At 35.7% G+C, this 22,072-nt stretch overlaps 1 protein-coding gene and 1 non-coding gene across 2 annotated transcripts; one reads left to right on the forward strand and one right to left on the reverse strand.

The window, feature by feature from the left end:
- The first annotated feature begins 738 nt into the window (after positions 1 to 738).
- LOC112418062 (uncharacterized) lies at positions 739 to 9,042 on the forward strand. The gene is made up of 9 exons (XM_024774253.2): positions 739 to 1,071; positions 5,439 to 5,576; positions 5,681 to 6,567; positions 6,660 to 6,907; positions 6,984 to 7,187; positions 7,290 to 7,382; positions 7,484 to 7,588; positions 7,684 to 8,064; positions 8,795 to 9,042. Exons 3-5 carry the CDS (start codon positions 5,871 to 5,873, stop codon positions 7,029 to 7,031), a joined length of 993 nt encoding a protein of 330 aa, XP_024630021.1. The 5' UTR covers positions 739 to 1,071; positions 5,439 to 5,576; positions 5,681 to 5,870; the 3' UTR covers positions 7,032 to 7,187; positions 7,290 to 7,382; positions 7,484 to 7,588; positions 7,684 to 8,064; positions 8,795 to 9,042.
- Positions 9,043 to 13,739: 4,697 nt separating this feature from the next.
- Positions 13,740 to 13,846, reverse strand: LOC120578750 (small nucleolar RNA R71). The gene has a single exon (XR_005644561.1). It is a non-coding gene; the product is annotated as a small nucleolar RNA R71 (small nucleolar RNA).
- Between the last annotated feature and the right edge of the window lie 8,226 nt (positions 13,847 to 22,072).

Genomic DNA, 22,072 nt, shown 5'->3' on the forward strand with positions numbered 1-22,072 from the left:
TATACCTAGCACCAAACTAACTCCCACGGTTATCATTGTAGCTTTTAATCTCCCCCACTTGTTTCGTGTTGACACTCATCCTCTTCCTTATCTGCCATAACTCCACAAGGCATCACCGTACTCCTGGTTCTTACCCTTCATCTACCTGACACTCCTGTAGTGAGCAGACCTCGCTCGAAAAATGTCTTCCTACTTTCCTTTTATACCCATCAGCAGTTAGATACCTTATTAAATGGATTCAGCCATTGACAGTGTTTGCACACATGTCGCTGTAGGGAATTAACAAAATTATAAAACCTGGCCGGATGGACTGACCTGCTCTGATACCAACTATGTAACACCCTAATTCCCGACGGTAATTTTATATAATAATAATAATCATGCTTTTAACGAAAAAGGATATCATGCACTACAACATTTTTGAGTTTAGACCACACTTGACTTATCCACGGATACAAAAGTGTGACTTAAAGCAGGAACAAGCCATGGATTTTAGAACCGTGGCTTACCAATTACGTATATAGTGGACTGAATGACTAAAAAAAAAAAATCCGTGCCCTATACCCTTTTAAACAACGACGGAGCCACAAATACTAACCGTGCCCTACTTCATTTTAAAAATCGTGCCTTAAAACCATCTTTTTTCTGAAATGAAGTAGCGGGGATTGTAAAAATTGAAAAAATTTCGTTTTAGGCGCAACTTTTGTTATTGGCGCTATGACAAAAAAATCAAATTTAACAAAAAAGAAAGTCAATAAAGACAAAAGGGTCCTCTAAAAAGAAAAAACCAATAACTTTGTCAAAATTGCTTTGAACGCTAAACCTCTTCGTCTCCCATTGATCTTCACTCCACTCAACCTCTTTTCTCCTCTGATCTCTGCCACCGGCCGACGGGCCTCCGTTATTCTCCAGTGAAACTCTCTTCATCTTCGGCGAACCATTGTTCTCACAACCTCTCTTCACCTCTGCCGGACCTTCAACCTCTTATCTCTTCCATTGTCGGACCTTATCCTTGCCTCTACCCTCCGTTGGAGCTTCTCTCTTCGTCAATTTGGGTCATTTTGTCTCTGGGTAAGTTGTATTTATCACAAATTTAGATTTATATCATTAATTGGATAACCCTAAAATTGGATATCAAATTGGATAACCCTAAAATTTCAAAATCCCCCAAAACGTGAAATTCATGTTCAATCTTTTCTTATAGTTAGATTTTATAGTGAATCTCATTAATTTGCATAATTATTGTGTAATTTTGACAATTTTGTCTAGTTCTTTATATTTTGTTGTTGTTTGTAATTTTTTTGGTAGTCATGGAAGGTTCCTTTTTTAGTAATATATTTGATTTGTCCATCTCTGGGAATTATTTAATCTACCTTGAATAAAATGCCAACGTGTAGCTTCTTCCATTTTTTAATATGAAGAAGTTTGAAAATATCCTGTGTTAGTCTTTTCTCCCACCGTAGATTTTTTTATTTTAATTTTTTTGTGTGAAAAGAAAAACTCCACAATTTGAAACTAGTCATTGAGATTTACCTCTTTGTGCACCAAAAATTGTTCCACTACATGACATTTTCTCGGCATAGATTTTAGTAGTAGTTGTCTTTCATTATTCTATTAAATTATTAGTAAGGAGAATGATTTGGCAAGCTGCTATTTGGGTGATTTGGAAAGCGCGGAATGATCACATGTTTAATGTGGTTGTTAAAGGGGTGGAGGAGCTAGTTGAGGAAATCCAAGTCCTCTCTTGGCGGTGGTTGATGGGAACGAGAGACACACAGGTTTGTATGCTTTATGAGTGGCTGTGGTGTCCGGAGGCGTGTTTGCGGAGGTAAAGGGGGAGGGCTGCTGTTGGTCTGGACAGGTTTTTTATGAGCTGAGGGGTGCCTTTGCTTGCTGCCCTGCATTTTTGCTGATGTTGGTGTGTGTCTGTTACTCTTTTGGTTGAGTTTTAGGGCATTTAGTGCAAGTGGTGTAACGCCCTCTTTGAATTATTTGATTTATTTGATTATTTAAATAGGTTTAGAATATATTTATATGATTATGTGATTTATTAAGTAGCTTATTTTAGTATTTATGTGATTTAAATGATTATGTGGTGTGTCGTTATTTTATTAAGTAGTGTTATTTTATTATTTATTATAATAAGTCTTGAAAATAGAAATAAGATTAAGATTGTGGGGCTGTTTTGAGAATTTAGAGAGTTTAGTGGATTAAGTGGAAATAAGATAAAATAGAAGGGAAGAGATAAATAGGAGAAACTAGGTTTAGAATTATTTTTCACATACAACCAGTTTTGGAGAAAAGGGAGAAAACAAGAGAAGAAGAAAACCAAGAGGGAGAGTGACCACCGATCATCAATACTAAGGTAAGGGTGGGACTAACTTTCTCTAATTCTAAGTATTTTAATTCTGAAAACTGAATTGAACATGATGTAGGTGGTAATTTTGATGAGAAGGGAAATTAGGTTTTGGTTTGGAATTGATTGTTAAAGAGTAGGTAATTCAATGAATTAACATAAGAATTGAAGTTCAGGCTGTAGAATAAACATAGGTTGAGTTTCCTATCAAATTTGAGATTTGAGTTGATGAAATTGGGGCTTTTGGAGTGAAAACTGGTTTGTTCCCATAGATTTGTCCGTCGCAACTCGACCCAGCGAGTAAACTTACTCGCCTCGCGAGCTGCACTTTGACAGCATCCCCTGTTTCGCGTTCTTGCGTCTTTTTCACACGTTTCTGTTTTGAATTGGCCTTTGGTGTAAACATGAAAGTTGTAGATAATTGTGTTAGCTTTCCAGTGGCTTTGGTTTGAATTGAAAATGATATTTTGTTTTTGAGATATGATGAAAATAATCCAAGGAGGTCTTAGTGAATTTTTATGAATTTCAGCACAGCTTTGTCCGAATTTGAAATGAAAACTGATATTGATTGGTATAGAATTGCTCTTAGGTGTAAACATGAAAGTTGTAGGTATGGATGTTAGCTTTCTAATGCTATTGGTTTGACTTCAAAAGGATTTATAGAACTTGAGTTATGGTAAAATTACTGCACGTTGGTCACAGTGAATTTTTATGGACTTTCAGTACAAATTTCTATGAACCGTGAAACTTTCTCAAAATTAATATGGGTTTAATGAAGTCTTTAAAGTGAGTAATTGAATATGATTTGATGTCATTAGTAATGTGATATAGTTGTATATGCATTATGTGAATTATATATGATGTTTAAGTTGATGTTGATTATCATTTGATGTTGTTATATCTTGAGATGTTTATGTGTTGCATATGTTGCTGTTGCATATTGATAAAGTTGCAGGTGTTGGTCTAAGTTGTAAGTTGTCTTTCCAAAGTGTTGGAGTCTTAAGTTGTTGATGTTGTCTAAGTTGTTGAAGTCGTAGTTGAAGTTGTTGTTGGTGACTGTTTATGTTCAGGTGTTTTGTAAGAGGTGGTGTACTCTTACGTTGTTATTCTTTAAGAGGTGGTGTACTCTTATTTGTCGTTTATAAGAGGTGGTGTACTCTTACGTTGCTATTCTTTAAGAGGTGGTGTACTCTTACTTGTCGTTTATAAGAGGTGGTGTACTCTTATGTTGATATTCTTTAAGAGGTGGTGTATTCTTACGTTGTCGTATTATAAGAGGTGGTGTACTCTAACATAGTTGTGTTGTCAGGTTGACGTTGTCGTTGATGAATTGTTGAAGTTGTTGATAAAGACAAACCATTGAATATTAATGATTATGTTGTTGCTTATGTTATTATAAGATGGTGAATATGTTGTTGCTTATGTTATTATAAGATGGTGAATATGTTGTTGTGTATATTATTATGAGATGAAAATTATGTTGTGTTATTTATATTATTATGAGATGATGATTATGTTGTGTTGTTTATGTTATTATGAGATGATGATTATGTTGTGTCGTTTATGTTATAAGATGATGTTTATGATGTGATGATTTATGATGTTATATGATGATGGTTATGATTTGATTATTATGTGCTAAGTGATGATGTATATAATGCGATGAATATGAAGTTAATAATGATTAGAAGTTGATTGAGTTATTAATGAAATATTATAATAGGATTTAATGTTATTAATAGATGAAGTTTAAGTTTTTAAATGCTTTTGATGAATTATATGCTTATTATTATTGAATGTGAAATTTCACCCCTTCTGCTTGGAAATGTTGCTCTTCGTATGAGTAACTTGCAGGTGATCGAGTTTAAATTGTTGTTAGATTGCTGTCATGAGTGGATTATCTCTCATGTGTGTCTTTAGGTGCTCTGATACGTAACGGGATGGGAACTTTCTTGCATGCTTTTCTATTCCTTACGTATTGCTTATGAATTTACATGATTAAGTTGTTAATTGGATTTTTATCAGATGTTTTGATGAGGCCTTCGTGCCAAGACTATTTTAGATGTTTGAATAAATTCCGCTGCGAAGTATTAAATATTATGTTATTGAATTTTGAAGAATAATTAGTTAATTATTCCGTTTATGATTTTAAGAAAAGAAGTGTGACATTCCGTTTATGTGAATTACTCTGATTATTTAAATGAAATTTTTATGTTCGGAAAACGGGGTGTTACAAGTGGCAGCTGGATTTTTGTTCCCTGCGTCTGTGTTACAGTGTGGAGTTTTGTTCCCACTTGCAGTCACTTGCTGTTAGGCGCTGGTTGGGGAGGAGTTATGAGTTTGAATTTTGGTGCTTCTAGCTAGAATTCAACGCCATACCTTTGTTTTTGGTGGTTTTGATTTTTTATTAGATGTTACGCTTATATGCGGCATCTTTGATTTATAGACATGTAGGTATACCTTTTTTATATGAATGTAATTATTTAAGAACTATTGAACTACATGTGCTTATGGACATTTATAGCTTTATCATGCCTACATGTGTTTAGAGTTTTAACATGGACATTTTAGTATGATCTGGAATGTGGTTCACTAAGTGGATTTAAATTAAATGTTTGCACTAGAAAGTGCACTTGAACTTATCATGTTATGATCCAAACATAAATTCTCAAATAAAATCTCCTTTTTGTATTTAGTTTAAAAAGTGATGATGGGTAGTCAGTTTTAAACACAACACCACTAATCCATTATACTCTAGCTTTTGATTCCTTTTTTACGTTCACCTTTATGTTGTCCTGATGCCATATGTTCTTTCTTACTACTAGTGCATATTTATTGTTAATTTGTCTCCATTCAGGTACAACTTGTGCTCGGATACGAGTGTATCAGTATATGTTTGGTACTGCCACTTTAGATAAGGCGCATTTGTTTGTTTTGTGCCCGGAAAATTGTCTTGTAGGAATTTTTTCTTCACATGGCCATGGCTATGGGTGAAGCCTTCTTGTGTTAGTAGTATTTATGTTAATTTAGAAATTATTATTTGTATCTTTTCATCGTATGACTTTATCTTCGATGCTTGTAGAATATGAAGCCACAACCATATGAAGAACTTCGACTCAAAAATATGGCAGAAAATCAGAAAAGGATAGATGCTCTCAAGTTGCGTCAACTATCGAAATCCATATCCAAACCGTCTTCTTCGATTTCGAAACCATCTTCGGTCAGTAATTACATTTTTTAATTACACCTTGCTTGTGTACTTTTGTAATTACATTTTTTAAGATACAGCCTGGTAATTAATTTTTTCTTTGAATTTTTTCCTAGAAAATTGATACGGAAAAAAGTTTAAAGCCAAAGCTGAAAGCTCAAAACAAAGGTGGAACAAGTGCTTCCAAATTTGAGCTACCCAATGCAAGATCAAGCTTTGAATTGGTTAGGATATTCAGCATCAAGCGTGAAAATTTAGCTAATAATATTGAAAAATCTGTTGCACAAGTGGTTGGAACTAGAGAAAATGTTAGCAATCAAAAAGCCTTTGTTTAGGATTGCACCTCAGGCACCAATCAAATTATCAAATTTCACAACAATTGGTCAAAAGGATTTAACCTCAAACAAGGGTCATGATACAGCAAAAGAGAAATTTGATGCCAAGAAAGTCACAAATGAAGCATCAGTGACTAAAAACCATGAGTCAAGACAAAACCAAGATCCAAGAGGCAACCTTATCACTCAAAGCAAAGGATCCCTGCAGAAAAAAGAGATGTTTAATCCCAAGAGAGTCACGAATGAAGCATTGGTGACTAAAAACCAAGGATCCAAACAAAATCAAGATCCAAGAGGCAACCTTATGACTCAAACCAAAGGATTTGTGCAGAATCAACATCCAAATAAACAACCTGCGAGAAAGGTAGTTCTTGAAGAAGTTGAGTCACCCATGAAAATTACTTATGCTGAAAATGACAACTTAGGAACAAGAGAGAATCCAAAAAAATGGGTGGGGGATGAAGACGATGAGGCAATGGAGAGTCAGCAAAGTGCAACAAAGAAGACAAAAAGAATTCCATTGTGCAAATCAACGACAATTGTTGAGTTTCTTAAGGAAAACAATGTACTTAGCGATGAAGAAGATGAAGAAGAATTGGAAAATGAAGACGAAGATGGAGAATATGCCATGGAAGAAGAAAATGAAGAGGAAGATGGTGAAAATAATGGTAATGTGAAAACAATGAACTTTGTTTGTTGTATATTTATGTGACTCATCGTTAAGATTTTATCTCATGTTATAAGTTTAATGTTAAAATAGGTACAATTAAGAAAAAAACACGTGGATCTACTCAATGCTTGAAAATACATGCAAGAAAAATTCAAGATCGTCAAGAAGTTATACTTGATGATATTGGAGAACCGATTGGACCTGACGAAAATGTTGTCTCTGACTTGAGTATGTTTCTTGGCACTGTCGCTAGGAACTCAGCTTTTTGTCCCTTCCTTTACACAAACTTTAAGAAAGTTGTAGAGAATCATGGGGAAGCTATATGGAATTTTGTTCAGGTATAAGAGTTTATCTATCATATTTTATTTGATCGTAAAATGGCTATCACATGTTAATGTCAATAATTTTTTTTAGGGTATATTTATTATTCCCGAGAAAGGAAGGAAAGGTGTTTTTTCTTGAATCAACGATGCTTGGAGACGTTACAAAAGTCAAATCAAGCAAAATCATTATCTGCCATATTCGACCTTAAAGGATAGGTTAAAGCACAGGCCTGATGAAGTACGAGAACCTCATTTCAAGAAATTGTTGAAATTTTGGGACCATCCTACTATCCAAGTAAATGTGTATAATCTTTAAGTTAATATATTAAAGATTTGATCTGGTGGGGAAAATATCTTCATTTATATATTTTTAAAATCTTTTTCTCCTACATTGCAGAACATAAGCCAAAAAAACACTGCCAATAAGGCTAAGCAGAAGTTTATGCATCGAATGGGGCCGAAAAAATTTGCTATGATTCGGCAAAAATTGGTAACAAATTTAGATTTATTTGTGTTATTGCTGTATTTAAAACAACGATTTTTCTTAATCAATATTTTTTACTTTATTTTTTTTATCTCTCACCAATAAAGCTCGCAAAGAAGGATGATGGAGAGGAAGTCACCCAAGCAGAAATGTTTATCGAAACACGTCAACCTCAAAAAGGAAAAACCGATGAAGAAACAGAGGCAGCTGTTGTATGTTTCTTTTTCTTATTGTTCTTAATATATTCTTTTAACTACTTACATTTTTTTTTTAATCCTTGTAGCTTTTTTTTTGTTCTTTATGTCAGGCCAAGCTTCAGGATTCAATCCAAGATTCCAGTCAGTCTCCAAACCAAGTGTTTCAGTCTTTGTTTGGTAAAGAAAAGCCTGGTAAAGTTCGTTGTTTTGAAAGAACAGCTACATCGTCAATGTTGAAGAAGAATGAAGAAATTGCCAACATTAAGAAACACTATGAAGGTGAAATGACTAGGATGAAGGAGAGGATGGAAGCATATGAGTCATTGACAAAGAAGAGGATGGAAGCATATGAGTCACTTCTAAAATGTGTATTACTGCAACAAAATCCAAATTTAAGTGTAGATGATGTGGATAACATGATGGGACATGCTTTGGGCATTGAAAATAGTGCAGTACACCATTCATCTACATCAACCCATGTTCCTAAAAAGGTATGATATATTAATTTGAGTTACTTGATTTTAAGATTAGATAATTGTATAGTAAAAAAATGGTAATAGACATTACTTATAGAATATTTGTGTTTTGGGACTTATACTGTTGAATGTTAGACATGCTTTAACTGTTAATGACATTCAATTTAGAAGGTTAGTTAACTAAATGAATTGGATAATTTTGTGCATGATAGTATATGAGTTGTCTTGAATACGTAATAGATGAGTATTGGAGGAATGATGTTAGTTAGTGAAGCATTTGTTTGTTTCGGCTGTGTTCTTTTGCCTCTGGTGCACTTAGACATGCTTTAACTGTTAATGAAATTCAATATAGAAGGGTAGTTAACTAAATGAATTGGATAGTTTTGAATAATTTTGTGCATGATAGTAATGAGTTGTCTTGGATACACGGTAGATGAGTATTGGAGGAATGATGTTAGTTAGTGAATCATTTATTTGTTTTGGTTGTGTTCTTCTGCCTCTGGTACACTTTATGTTGTTCTGACTAATGTCTTTATTATGGTATTTGACACGAGTATATCTATGATATTTTGTAGTGTATTCTATATCAAATTGTAAATGTCAACTAAAATGAAAATAAAATACCAATGAAAAGATAAAAAAATAAATCAGTAAAAAAATTAAAACATTTAAAAACATTTGTGCCTTTTTTACTTCTTTATTTTTTGTTTTATTTTTATTGACGTAATTCTTTTTACTGTTACAGTTTAGACCGAAGATTATCTTCAAGAGGAATGATGCTAGTGGATTGCACGTAATACTTGTTTTATGTTTTGGAAATGCAAGACCCGTATTTTATTTTTTGGAATAAAAAACTTAGCTGTTTTTTCTTTTGGAAGACAAGACACTTGACTGTTATGTTTATTGTGGAACCGTGAATTGGTTTTTTGTGGAAGTTACCGGATTTTGTTAAAGATGACTTTGTCTTTCCTTAATTAAATATATATTTTAAGACACTATTATGTTAATTTATTTCCTTTTTTAATGATTTTTTAATTATGTTTATTTATTTTAAGAAATATAAAGAATATGAAATAAAGGTACAAAAATAAATAAGCAATTTTGCGGCCTAAAAGTATGGGCAACGCTCGTTATCGAAAGTTTGGTTAATAAATGAGTAACGTAACCAAAGAGGCAATACCTAGAACGGTAAAAACGGTAACCACGGTCATAAAATCGTGGCCTAATGTTCAGTTGACACCTAGCCTAAATCAGATGCCAAAATCCGTGGTTTAAACTAAGTCAGAAAACCGTGCCCTAATGTAGTACCTGAAGCCACGGTTGCTACAATTTCGTGGGCAAAGGAAACAATCCGTGGCCATAGGGAATAGGCCACGGGCGCATAGACCACACTTGAAAAATAATGGCCAAACCGTGGTGTAAGGCTTTGGCCACGGATTTTCTGGCTTTGGCTGCGCTTTTCAACTAATAAAATAATAGAGAATCAGATACAACAACGGAAGATACTTCATAAAATTTCATAATTATAAATGTCATGTCTTTAACATTATTTAGGAAAAATAGCTTAAAACATCATAGTGCTTAAATCAACTTTATAATTTAAGGACATTCAACGCTTAACCGAACCCCAGTGTTACACATCAGAGCACGTATTTATTCGACTACTTAATATCCCAAATAATAGCTACGGCGGTATGTCCCCCATCACCACATTCTAAGCATGTCGCAAATCTAAAGCTCCTCGTCCTGAATATCTGTACCCCAAGGGTACAGACACCAAAATACACAAACAACAACAAAGGGGTGAGAATTCACATCATAACATATATTTGGATACATGAATAATAAAGTAGATATTCATATCTTCAAAAGTCCTTCATCTCATCATCATCAATCATTCATCATACCATCCTCAATCATTCATCATAATATTCACACAATTCATTTCATAAACATCATTAACACATACATCTTATGCACACCTTTAACACACATATCATATTCACATCATTAGCACATATCACAGTTCACCTAACATGACCTATATGCAACATACTTCATCCCTAGACCTACATGCATGCTGGTACCGGATCCTATCGTCATAATAATGTAAGTCAGAGGTGTGTTACTGAACTTACATCCGTCATTCGTCATTATGCAGTATGATATGATGCATGTGGACCCACCAAAACATCATTTAGAAGACACATAAACAACACGTCATCTTTACGTCATAGTTACTCGTCATATTGCTTGTTGTTAGAAAACAAGTACGCCATTCATCATATATCATTTTACATCATTCGTCTTTAATAATCAAAACCTCATTTTACATCATCATCTTACGTCATTAGCGACTCATCATTATTTTACACCATATATTCGTCTACTTATGTCTAACTCATAATTTTGTCATATTCACATCATATCTAAATCTTACACCCACCATTAGTTTAATTTTCATTCTCTGCGTCTTTTACTCCTAGTGACACACTTCATCCTTCATCTTATCCGTTCATTTAACCCACCTATCCTTCTTCTCGTTTATATGCACCTCATCAACTCTTTAACATTACCGCTTACATTAACTCTTATTCCCTACAACCTAACAACCTTCCTAAGCTAATTAGTATTTAAGGCTACTATGTTTAACCTCATCAACTACCCATAACCATCTACTATATTAATCCCTCTTATCATCGTAATTTCCCTTCTTTAACCCATTCATATCTTGTACTTTACTTCATACTTTGCCACATCATTAACGTCATTTATTACCTTATTCCCTTACCATCGTGTCTCTTTAATTTACCTTAGTTCTTACTCTTCATATAGTCTCATCGTTGCATCTATCCTTTACTCTAATTTACTATTATTTTCATCTTCATTAGTTCTTGAATTACCGTCTCACAACTCTCTCTACTTCGCTTCTAAGTCCTTCATCGTTTCACTACCTAATCTCTTTTGATTTTTGAGATAATCAATCCTAATGACACTTAAGAATACTCTCTCATTTAGATTTAATAGTTTACGACTCTTACCTTTACATTGGAAATTCATTTGTCGTTGACGACTACCACAACTATCCTTCCGTATTCTCCCGTATAATAGTCATGTCTCCCTCTCCCTAAACTATGTTTAAGGCTCATCAAATATTTCCTATCATCACAGTAATCGAATAACCCATATCCTTACTTTAGTTCTCCTCTAATACTCTTGATGCTCGTCTTATTTAAAATACATTATGGCTTATGAAACTACTCTCATGGCCCTTAATTAAAGTCCTCCCAACTAAGGATCACTTCTTTTATTTTAACTTATGTTTTGACAGCATCACATTTTGACACTTGCTGTCAAAATCGCCTCATGATCTGTGAAATCGCTTCATGATTTTGACAGAATCAGGCGTACTAAAATTACAGATTTCTGTCAAAATCGCCTAATGATCATTGGAATCGCCTCATGATTTCGACAGCATTAAGTCAAGCTTCAACGCAAAGAAATTCAGGAAGCATATCAAAAAGAATTTAATGGCAACTTGGGAAGATTTAGACAGTTATTCAAACTCTGAAAAGGAAGAGGCTGAAGAAGATGCTAAAGTAATTGTTGGGTTAGTGGCTACTGTTACTTCAGAAGCAAATCCTGAAGATGAAAATGAGGTATGTCTAAGAGCAAAAGTAAAGTACAAATCATGGTACCTAGACAGCGGTTTCTCAAGGCATATGATATGAGAGAAGTCTATGTTCCTCACCCTTACAATGAAAGAAGGAGGAAATGTGAAGTTTGGAGGCAGCCAACCTGGCAAGATCATTGGTACAGGAGCTATTGGTAACTCCTCTATCTCTATTAATAATGTGTGGCTGGTAGATGGTCTTGAACATAACTGATGAGTCATTTATTGACTATTTTAATATGCTTTTTAGTTTAGTTTTATTTAGATTTTATTTGATTTTATATTAGTATTATTTCCTTTTTAGGATAGTTCACTTTAAATTGCATTTTATTATATTTCAGGAAAGAATATTCGATGGATTGAATCTTGGAGCAAAAGAAAGGGACTTGGAGCCGATTGGATGCAAAAATATGAAGATTGAGAGACAAAAATATGTCTCCCACAAGTCAGAAGCTTGGCACGGCCCGTGCTAGCCTTGGCACGGCCGTGCCACCCTTCAGAGTCACTTTTGTTACTTTTGCTTAGATTTTAAGCTACTCTATTTTTAGCCCAAATGTAATAGCTTAGATTTTAAGTCGATCGAATGCTATAAATAGAGTAGCCATCCATCACAAATATTCATCTTTACTTGGAATTCAATAAGTGACAATTGCTTTTCTAATTAAAGTTCTTTTCTTTTCCTTTATTTTCTTGTCATTACTTTTATGTTTTCTCTCTTCTCCCCCATGTCTACGATGAACATGAGTGAGTAGACTTCTCCTTGTCTTGGGATTGTTGGATAAGTCTAAATGACATAATCCTAATCAAACCAAGCTCTAAGCCTTAATCTTATGTAACCCTAATTTCTTATCTGAATTCACCGTCTTAACATGGATCAACCATTATCAAACTGTGGAAACGAAAGTGGAGGGTTTGATAATTGTTTATCCATTATTCCAAATATCAATTCATAAAACGAAAGTGGAGCTTTGATATTCGAACAAGTGAATTCAGACAAGGATTGGAAAGTCAGCGAAATAGGCTTTGCAATCTTTGAGACATTTAGTTTCAATCTTCAAGGGAACTAATAACAATGAAGTCAGCGAAATAGGCTTGGTTGTTAGAGGAACCAAAATCCAATAGTAATCAAGTCAGCGAAATAGGCTTGGTTGCTAGAGGAACTTAAGAGAAACTGTCTTGAGAAATTAGGTCTAACATAACATTATAAGCTTATAGTTTTGGTTTGAGAAGGACTTGTCATTTATAGGAAACCAACGATCCCAAGGCTCTTTTTATTATTATTATTATCTTTCAAACGCTTGAAAACCCCCAACTTACAATTCTCTTCTAATCATCTCTAAAAAGTTAATTGAATTGAACTACTCCCTGTCGGAACGATACTCTTTTATACTACTTCGGTAAGACCGTGCACTTGCGGTTTTATCTCATCAAGTTTTTGGCGCCGCTGCCGGGGAGTAAACTAATTTGATTAACTCTTTCTTTGTGATTAGAACTCTCTTCTCTTCTTCTTTTCTTCTACTTCTTTCTTTTGTATTACCACTAACTTCTTGGGTTCTCTGTTTCTTATGCAAAGAAGTAAAAGTCTCGGAGAATTTATTCCTAAGATCGAAAGGTTTTTGCATAAGAAAAAGAGAGAGGCACAAAATAATACTGCTATGGCTGAACGCACTCTCAAAGAGTATGCTACTCCTTCAACGGAAGAGCCACAAGCTATTATCGTGTACCCAACTATTGCGGGTAATAACTTCGAAATCAAGCCTGCACTACTCAATTTGGTGCAGCAAAATCCGTTTTCTGGATCACCCACTGAGGATCCAAATCTCCATATTTCTTCCTTCCTAAGACTCAGTGGCACCATAAAAGAGAACCAAGAAGCCGTAAGACTTCATCTCTTTCCCTTTTCCTTAAGGGATAGAGCTAGCGCTTGGTTCCATTCCCTAGAAGTCGGTTCCATTACTTCATGGGACGATATGAGGCGAGCATTCCTCGCCCGATTTTCCCCCCATCTAAAACCGCTAAGCTTAGAGACCAAATCACGCGTTTCAATCAAAAAGATGGGGAATCTCTCTATGAGGCGTGGGAGCGTTTCAAGGAAATGCTTAGACTTTGTCCCCACCATGGCCTAGAGAAGTGGCTTATAGTCCACACGTTTTATAATGGCTTGTCTTATACCACTAAGATGTCTGTTGATGCAGCTGCAGGTGGAGCTCTAATGAACAAAAACTACACGGAGGCTTATGCTTTGATTAAAGACATGGCTCAGAATCACTACCAATGGACCAACGAGAGAACCGTCACCACTCCTACTCCCTCTAAGAAAGAGGCAGGTATATATGAAGTCTCTGAATATAACCACCTTGCTGCTAAGGTTGAGGCATTAACCCAAAAGATTGAAAAACTTAATGTTAATGTTGTTACACCTTCTTCTGCATCCCCTCCTTGTGAAATCTGTGGTATATCCGGTCATATAGGTGTTGATTGTCAGTTAGGTAGTGCTGCCAATATTGAGCAACTGAATTACGCTCAATATAACCAAGGAATGAGGCCAAATCAAAATTTTTACAAAAATCCTCAAGGTTTCTATGGACAAGCAGCACCACCTGGCTACACAAACAACCAGAGAGTGGCTCAGAAATCTAGTCTGGAAATTCTGTTGGAAAACTGCATGATGAACCAAAATAAAAATCTTCAAGAATTGAAAAACCAAACAGGATTTCTGAACGACTCTCTCTCCAAACTCAATACCAAGGTTGATTCTATCGCCACACACACCAAAATGCTTGAGACCCAAATCTCCCAAGTGGCCCAACAAGTGGCCACCTCTTCTCAAACACCAGGAGTCTTTCCTGGTCAACCTGAAACAAACCCCAAAGCCCATGTCAACGCTATTTTTCTAGGGGCTAGTAAGCTAGAAGAGACTGTTACTAAAGCCAAAAGTATCAAGAGGGAGAGTGTTAGGTGTCTAGGTAAGAATGGTGTGATAAAAAGTGAGAAACCGCTTGATAAAAACAAAGCCCTTACACCATTAAGGCTTACTAAGCTCAACTTGGAGGCTCAATTCACTACATTCTTTAACATAATTCGAAAGATTTGCATTAAGATCCCCTATGCTGAAGCTTTGTCTCGTATGCCTCTATACGCCAAGTTTTTAAAAGAAATTTTTTCAAAGAAAAAGGCTATAGATCATAATGAAACAATAGCTTTGACAAGGGACAATAGTGCAATCATCAAGAAGCCACCTACAAAGCTTAGAGATCCAGGAAGTTTTCCCATCCCTTGTATGATAGGGAATGAAACCTTAAACCGAGCCTTGTGTGACTTAGGAGCTAGTGTTAGTCTATTGCCCTTACCCCTCTTTACAAGGCTGGGGTTGGGCGAGCTAAAGCCTACTGAAACAACATTGAAGTTAGCCGATCGTTCTGATATCCAACCTGTCGGATATGTCGAGGACATCCCCGTTAAAATAGAAGGGATAAACATCCCAACTGATTTCATGGTGCTTGACATAGATGAGGACAATGCGTGCCCTATAATCTTAGGACGACCCTTTCTCGCCACTGCGGGTGCTATAGTAGATGTTCATAATGGTAGGATTGTTTTTCAAGTGAGTGATGAGTTGATAGGATTTGAGTTGGAAAATTATATGAAAGGTCCCGCCCTCTATTCTTGTAATGTGATTCAAGGATATGATGTGAAAGAACGCTCATTAGCGCCATCTACACAATATGACCTCTTTGATCCCTTCTAAGGACACTTTCTTATAACGTCAAGCTAATGACTATAAAGAAGCGCTTCGTGGGAGGCAACCCACGCATTTAACTGCTTTTGTTTTGTTTTGTTGTTTGTTTTTAATTGTTTTGTAGGTAATTATCCGAGTATGATTCGAGAAAACGGAGGAATTTTGAGGCCAATTTATCCAGAACCTTGGCACGGCCCGTGCTCACACTGGCACGGCCGTGCTAGACCTTACCTCCCAAAAACCATCCAAAACTCCAGAAACTTGGCACGGCCCGTGCTAGGGTTGGCACGGCCGTGCCCGACTCCAGGTAACGATATACCTCACCTTTCATCTTCTTCTTCCCTCATTCTCCACCACAAACATCTCTCTACATTCAAACTTCTCTCAAAAACCTCCATAACCATAGAAATTTTAAACCTCCATATCTCTTTCAAAACCTCACCATTTCACAAAATTTCTTCACCCAATCAACCACAATCAACATTTCAATCATAACCCTTCAATCAAAAACAAATTTCCTTCATCCCTACCAAAAATCATCAAATTCATAACCCCCATTCACCTACCTAAAAACCCACAAATTCTTCACCAATACACTCAACCCCACTCCTAACAATTTCCCAAAACACAAAAGGTCAAACCAAGGTCAAGGATCAATGGCATCTAGGAGAGGTGGAGCAAGCTCTTCTTGAGGACCACAATCAAAGAAGAAAACGCAAGCCAAGAATCATGGCATAATCTTCAAGGACACCAAGCAAAGGGACAGGTATAAAATTCTTATCTCTAAACCTTTGCACCCTTGTCGATATCCTGATCCTTATACTTTGACTGTGCTAGGACTAAGGGATAATGTGTTTAACTTACTGGGAAATTTAGGATGGGTTGATATGCTTAGACCTATGAAAGGTTTTGAAAATTTCACTTATGAATTCTTAAGTTCTATTGAATTTACAAAGGATAAAGTGAACTTTGATAACCCCGACCATAGAGTCTCCTTCCGACTTTTGAATATGGATTACGAGATGTCTCTTGAAATTTTTTGTTTAGAGATGGACTTCGCAAATGCGGGGTTCATCCATGACTCTTGGAATCCAAATCTCAAGTCGGAAGACTACGACCCCGCTCTCTTTTGGAAACGCATCACCGGGTTAAGGCAATATAATCCTCACAACAATAAAGCTAGCAACATTCACAACCCAGTCCTTAGATACCTCCAGCGAGTCATGGCTTGTACTATTTGGGGTAGAAAAGAGGTAGGAACAACTAGGACGGATGAACTTTTTATGCTTTGGGCAATGCTTAGTAACAATCCGGTTAATACTTGCTTCTACCTACTTGATTACCTTTCCTCCATAGGTGCTAGGCCTGATAATAGAGCTGAGATAGTAGTCGGTGGTATCATTACCTTCATCGCCAGGAAGTTTGGAGTGGGTGAGGAAGATGGGATAAATCCAATTGAGGGCAACAATAGGCTTAATATTGAAACCCTTGTTGCGATGAACTTCATTAAGATTCACCCACCCATGACTTATGCACTTCAACTTCGCATACCTCTTTTATTTCTACTTCCTAACCCATCTCGGACTAACCCCGAGGTGGAGGAAAATTTGTTGTATGTTGGTGATGGATTACAGGTACATGAGGAGCATAATCAAGGTGAAGAAGAAGGTGCCCACGTGCACCATGAAGAGGAGCCCCATGACCATAACGACAACAATGAAAGATGGGCATGGATGCAAACCGAGGTACAAAGGATAAGCACCGAGCAACAAAGGCAAGGTGTTGAATTATCCGGGCTAAGAAATGATGTCCTACGGGGCAACCGCATATCCGAAGAAAATAACCAAATGCTTCGGAACATGATACAACACTTCAACCTCCAAGGCCCTCCCTATGGACCTCCATAAAAATGTGAGCTTTCCTCTTCCTCTTTTTTTCACCTTATCTCTTCACTCTCTATCTCACTCTTCCTCCTCTCCTTCTCTTTTATTCTTCTTTTCTCTTGAATCATTGAGGACAATGCTTCTCCTAAGTGTGGGGGGAGCCTAATAAAGTGTCGTTAGTCGTAGTGTTTCCAAACTCCCTTGAACTTTATTCTTTTGTTGTGTTTTATTGTAAAAGGCATGAATAAGCAGCTTGTTTTTATTGTTTTATTATGACATAATTTTTTGTTGTCTCTTCAATGGTCGTTTCTTGTACATGAAAGTGATTTCTTGTGTTATAAGTATTCTTGCTATACCCACATCAAGTTTTATTGTGAAACTAATTCTCCAATGAGAAAAACACCTAGTTGCAATCCTTGAGTAAGTGTATGAATAGGTATTTTAAGGAACACGTTCTAACTTTAATGGTAACCTGGACCCTTAAAAATCTTCAGAGTAAAAGTAGTATAAGTTTATGTGGGAATAATTCTAATGTGATGAAATGTGTAAACCGAAATGGGGCGGAAGGATATCACCACACGTGGAGGAAAGGATACCCTCTCACTAACTTCCTAAATTTGGTGATGACTTCTCAAATAAATTGTTCTTGAATTAAACCCTCTAAAAAGAGGAACTTCCTAAGTGAAGTAAACAAGTTGTAGCACTACTTAGGGTGATCATAGAAACTTGGAGGAAAGGATACCCCCTCACGGACTTCCAATATGAAATGATAGCCCCTAGGCATCTACAAGCCCCCAAATGTATAAATTCATCAAGTCTATCTTAACTCTCCCACTTCTCTTATATGAAATGAAGAAAAGATTTTTCTCGGTCATTCTAGTGTTAAGGTTAGAACCTGTTCCTCATAATATCTATCTTATACAGGAGCAAGAAAAGGGTTGGACTACACACACACACTCACTTGAAATTTGTTGTCGGGTTGAATAAGTTTACAAGGAATGCTTGAAGTTGTGATTAGTGTACATTGAAATGAAAGCTCGAGGGAGACATAAGCTTTTATTTAAAGTGTCATATATTAATCCTTTTGTTGCTGCCATGTCTATGCCTTTTGCTTGAGGACAAGCAAAGATTTAAGTGTGGGGGAGTTTGATGAGTCATTTATTGACTATTTTAATATGCTTTTTAGTTTAGTTTTATTTAGATTTTATTTGATTTTATATTAGTATTATTTCCTTTTTAGGATAGTTCACTTTAAATTGCATTTTATTATATTTCAGGAAAGAATATTCGATGGATTAAATCTTGGAGCAAAAGAAAGGGACTTGGAGCCAATTGGATGAAAAAATATGAAGATTGAGAGACAAAAATATGTCTCCCACAAGTCAGAAGCTTGGCACAGCCCGTGCTAGCCTTGGCACGGCCGTGCCACCCTCCAGAGTCACTTTTGCTGCTTTTGGTTAGATTTTAAGCTACTCTATTTTTAGCCCAAATGTAATAGCTTAGATTTTAAGTCGATCGAATGCTATAAATAGAGTAGCCATCCATCACAAATATTCATCTTTACTTGGAATTCAATAAGTGACAATTGCTTTTCTAATTAAAGTTCTTTTCTTTTCCTTTATTTTCTTGTCATTACTTTTATGTTTTCTCTCTTCTCCCCCATGTCTACGATGAACATGAGTGAGTAGACTTCTCCTTGTCTTGGGATTGTTGGATAAGTCTAAATGACATAATCCTAATCAAACCAAGCTCTAAGCCTTAATCTTATGTAACCCTAATTTCTTATCTGAATTCACCGTCTTAACATGGATCAACCATTATCAAACTGTGGAAACGAAAGTGGAGGGTTTGATAATTGTTTATCCATTATTCCAAATATCAATTCATAAAACGAAAGTGGAGCTTTGATATTCGAACAAGTGAATTCAGACAAGGATTGAAAAGTCAGCGAAATAGGCTTTGCAATCTTTGAGACATATAGTTTCGATCTTCAAGGGAACTAATAACAATCAAGTCAGCGAAATAGGCTTGGTTGTTAGAGGAACCAAAATCCAATAGTAATCAAGTCAGCGAAATAGGCTTGGTTGCTAGAGGAACTTAAGAGAAACTGTCTTGAGAAATTAGGTCTAACATAACATTATAAGCTTATAGTTTTGGTTTGAGAAGGACTTGTCATTTAGAGGAAACCAACGATCCCAAGACTCTTTTTATTATTATTATCTTTCAAACGCTTGAAAACCCCCAACTTACAATTCTCTTCTCTCTTCTAATCATCTCTAAAAAGTTAATTGAATTGAACTACTCCCTGTCGGAACGATACTCTTTTATACTACTTCGGTAAGACCGTGCACTTGCGGTTTTATCTCATCAATAACCTTTAAAGTATCAGTTAGTTTTGTGATAATGGTTATGATGTGATGTTTGGAAAGACCGTCTACATAATAATAAAAAATGATGACAACTCCATAATATTCAAAGGAAAGAGGGTAGAGAATGTATATAAAATTAACTTCTTTGAACTGGTTGTTAGAAGGTAGTTTGCCTTCTATCAGTGAATGATAAGAAATGGATGTGGCACAGAAGGTTGGGACATGCTAACTGGACATTAATCGTTAAGCTGAGTAAGTTACAACTTGTCAAAGGGCTACCTGACATTGATTATCATTCAGATGCACTTTGTGGTGCATGCTAGAAAGGGAAAATTGTTAAATCATCTTTTAAAAAAAAAAAGACATTGTCTCAACCTCCAGACCTTTAGAATTGCTCTGTATTGATTTATTTGGACCAGTTAACACTGCATCCTTATATGGAAGTAAATATGGATTAGTCATTGTTGATGATTACAGCAGATGAACTTGGGCAAAATTCCTGAAAATAGGAAAATGCTTATGATGTATTCAGTAGCTTCTACACTCAAATACAGTCGAAAAAGAAATTAAAATTTTAAAAGTCAGAAGTGATCATGGTGGTGAATTTGAAAATGAGCCATTAGAACTTTTTTGTGAAAAACATGTAATTGTCCATGAATTCTCTTCTCCTTGAACTCCACAACAAAATGGGGTTGTAGAGAGAAAGAATAGAAGTTTACAAGAAATGGCTAGAACCATGATTCATGAAAACAATTTGGCTAAACATTTCTGGGCAGAAGCAGTGAATACATCATGTTATGTCCAAAATAGAATCTATATTAGACTTACCTTGGAGAAAACAACATATGAACTCTTTAAAGGAAGAAGACCCAATATCTCTTACTTTCATCAATTTGGATGTACCTGTTACATTATAAATAACAAGCTCTACCTAAAGAAATTTGATGTCAAGGCCCAAAGAGGAATCATTTTAGATTACTCTGAAAGGTCAAAGGCATACAAAGTGTATAATTCAGAGACACTCTGTGTTGAAGAATCAATGCACGTTAAATTTGATGACAAAGAGAATGGAAGTGAAACTCTAGAGCAAGATGAAAGTTTTGCAGATATACAGGTCATTGAAGACATTCCAGAACCATAGCAGGTAGCTGAATCTGAAGATAGTCCAGAAGCTCAACCCACTCGAGAAGCTGAACCAACATCAGAAGCACAAGATGAAAATGCTTCTGATGAAACTCAAGATGGCTTCGAGCAAGCAATTCAATCCAAGAATACATTCAAGTACAGGTCTTCACATCCTAAGGATCAAATCATTGAAAATAAAGATAGTCATAGAAGAACAAGATCATACTTCATACAAGAAGATTCTATGATAGGATTGTTATAAATGATTGAACCTTCCACAGTTGATGAAGCACTTTCAGATGATGGATGGATATTAGCTATGCAAGAAGAGCTCAATCAGTTTCAAAGAAATGATGTGTGGGATCTGGTACCCAAACCTCAGCAGAAGAACATTATTGGAACAAAATGGGTAATCAGAAACAAGTTGAATGAACAAGGTGAAGTATTTAGAAACAAAGCTAGACTTGTTGCACAAGGTTACAATCAACAAGAAGGAATTGATTACACTGAAACATTTGTTCCAGTTGCAAGATTGGAAGAAATCAGGTTACTTCTATCCTATGCAGTTAATCATGACATGATATTATATCAAATGGATGTCAAGAGTGCATTTCTTAATGGAGTCATTGAAGAAGAAGTGTTTGTCAAGCAACCTCCTGGTTTTGAGGATCTTAAGCATCCTGGCCAAGTTTATAAACTAAAGAAATCACTATATGGCGTGAAACAAGCTCCCAGAGCTTGGTATGATAGACTAAGTAATTTCTTGATTAAAAATAATTTAGAAGAGGTTAAGTTGACACAACACTCTTTAGAAGAACTCTTAAGAAAGACATTCTTGTTGTGAAAATATATGTTGATGATATAATATTTGGTTATACTAATGCATCTCTTTGCAAGGAATTGTCTAAGTTAATGCAGGATGAATTTGAAATTAGCATGATGGGAGAGTTGAAGTTCTTCTTTGGAATTCAAATTAATCAATCCAAAGATGGAGTATATGTTCATCAAACAAAATACACAAAGGAGCTTCTGAATTGAAGAAGTTCAAGCTGGAAAATTGTAAAGTGATGAACACTCCAATGCATCCAACCTACACCTTAAGCAAAGAAGATACTGGAACAAATGTAGACCAGAAGCTGTATAGAGGTATGATTGGTTCTTTGTTATACCTCACTGCATCTAGCCAGATATTTTATTCAGAGTATGCTTCTGTGCAACATTCCAGTCTGATCCT

The sequence above is a fragment of the Medicago truncatula genome, chromosome 2 (genome assembly GCF_003473485.1).
Source record: "Medicago truncatula cultivar Jemalong A17 chromosome 2, MtrunA17r5.0-ANR, whole genome shotgun sequence".
Classification (NCBI taxonomy): Eukaryota; Viridiplantae; Streptophyta; class Magnoliopsida; order Fabales; family Fabaceae; genus Medicago; species Medicago truncatula.

What these genes read in the sequence shown, in the direction of transcription:
- LOC112418062 (XM_024774253.2), top strand. Translation starts at nt 5,871, where the DNA reads ATGTTAGCAATCAAAAAGCCTTTGTTTAGGATTGCACCTCAGGCACCA. An exon ending in GGAAGATGGTGAAAATAATG is followed by an intron (nt 6,568 to 6,659) that starts GTAATGTGAAAA and finishes ATGTTAAAATAG; the next exon opens with GTACAATTAAGAAAAAAACA. An exon ending in CTATATGGAATTTTGTTCAG is followed by an intron (nt 6,908 to 6,983) that starts GTATAAGAGTTT and finishes AATTTTTTTTAG; the next exon opens with GGTATATTTATTATTCCCGA.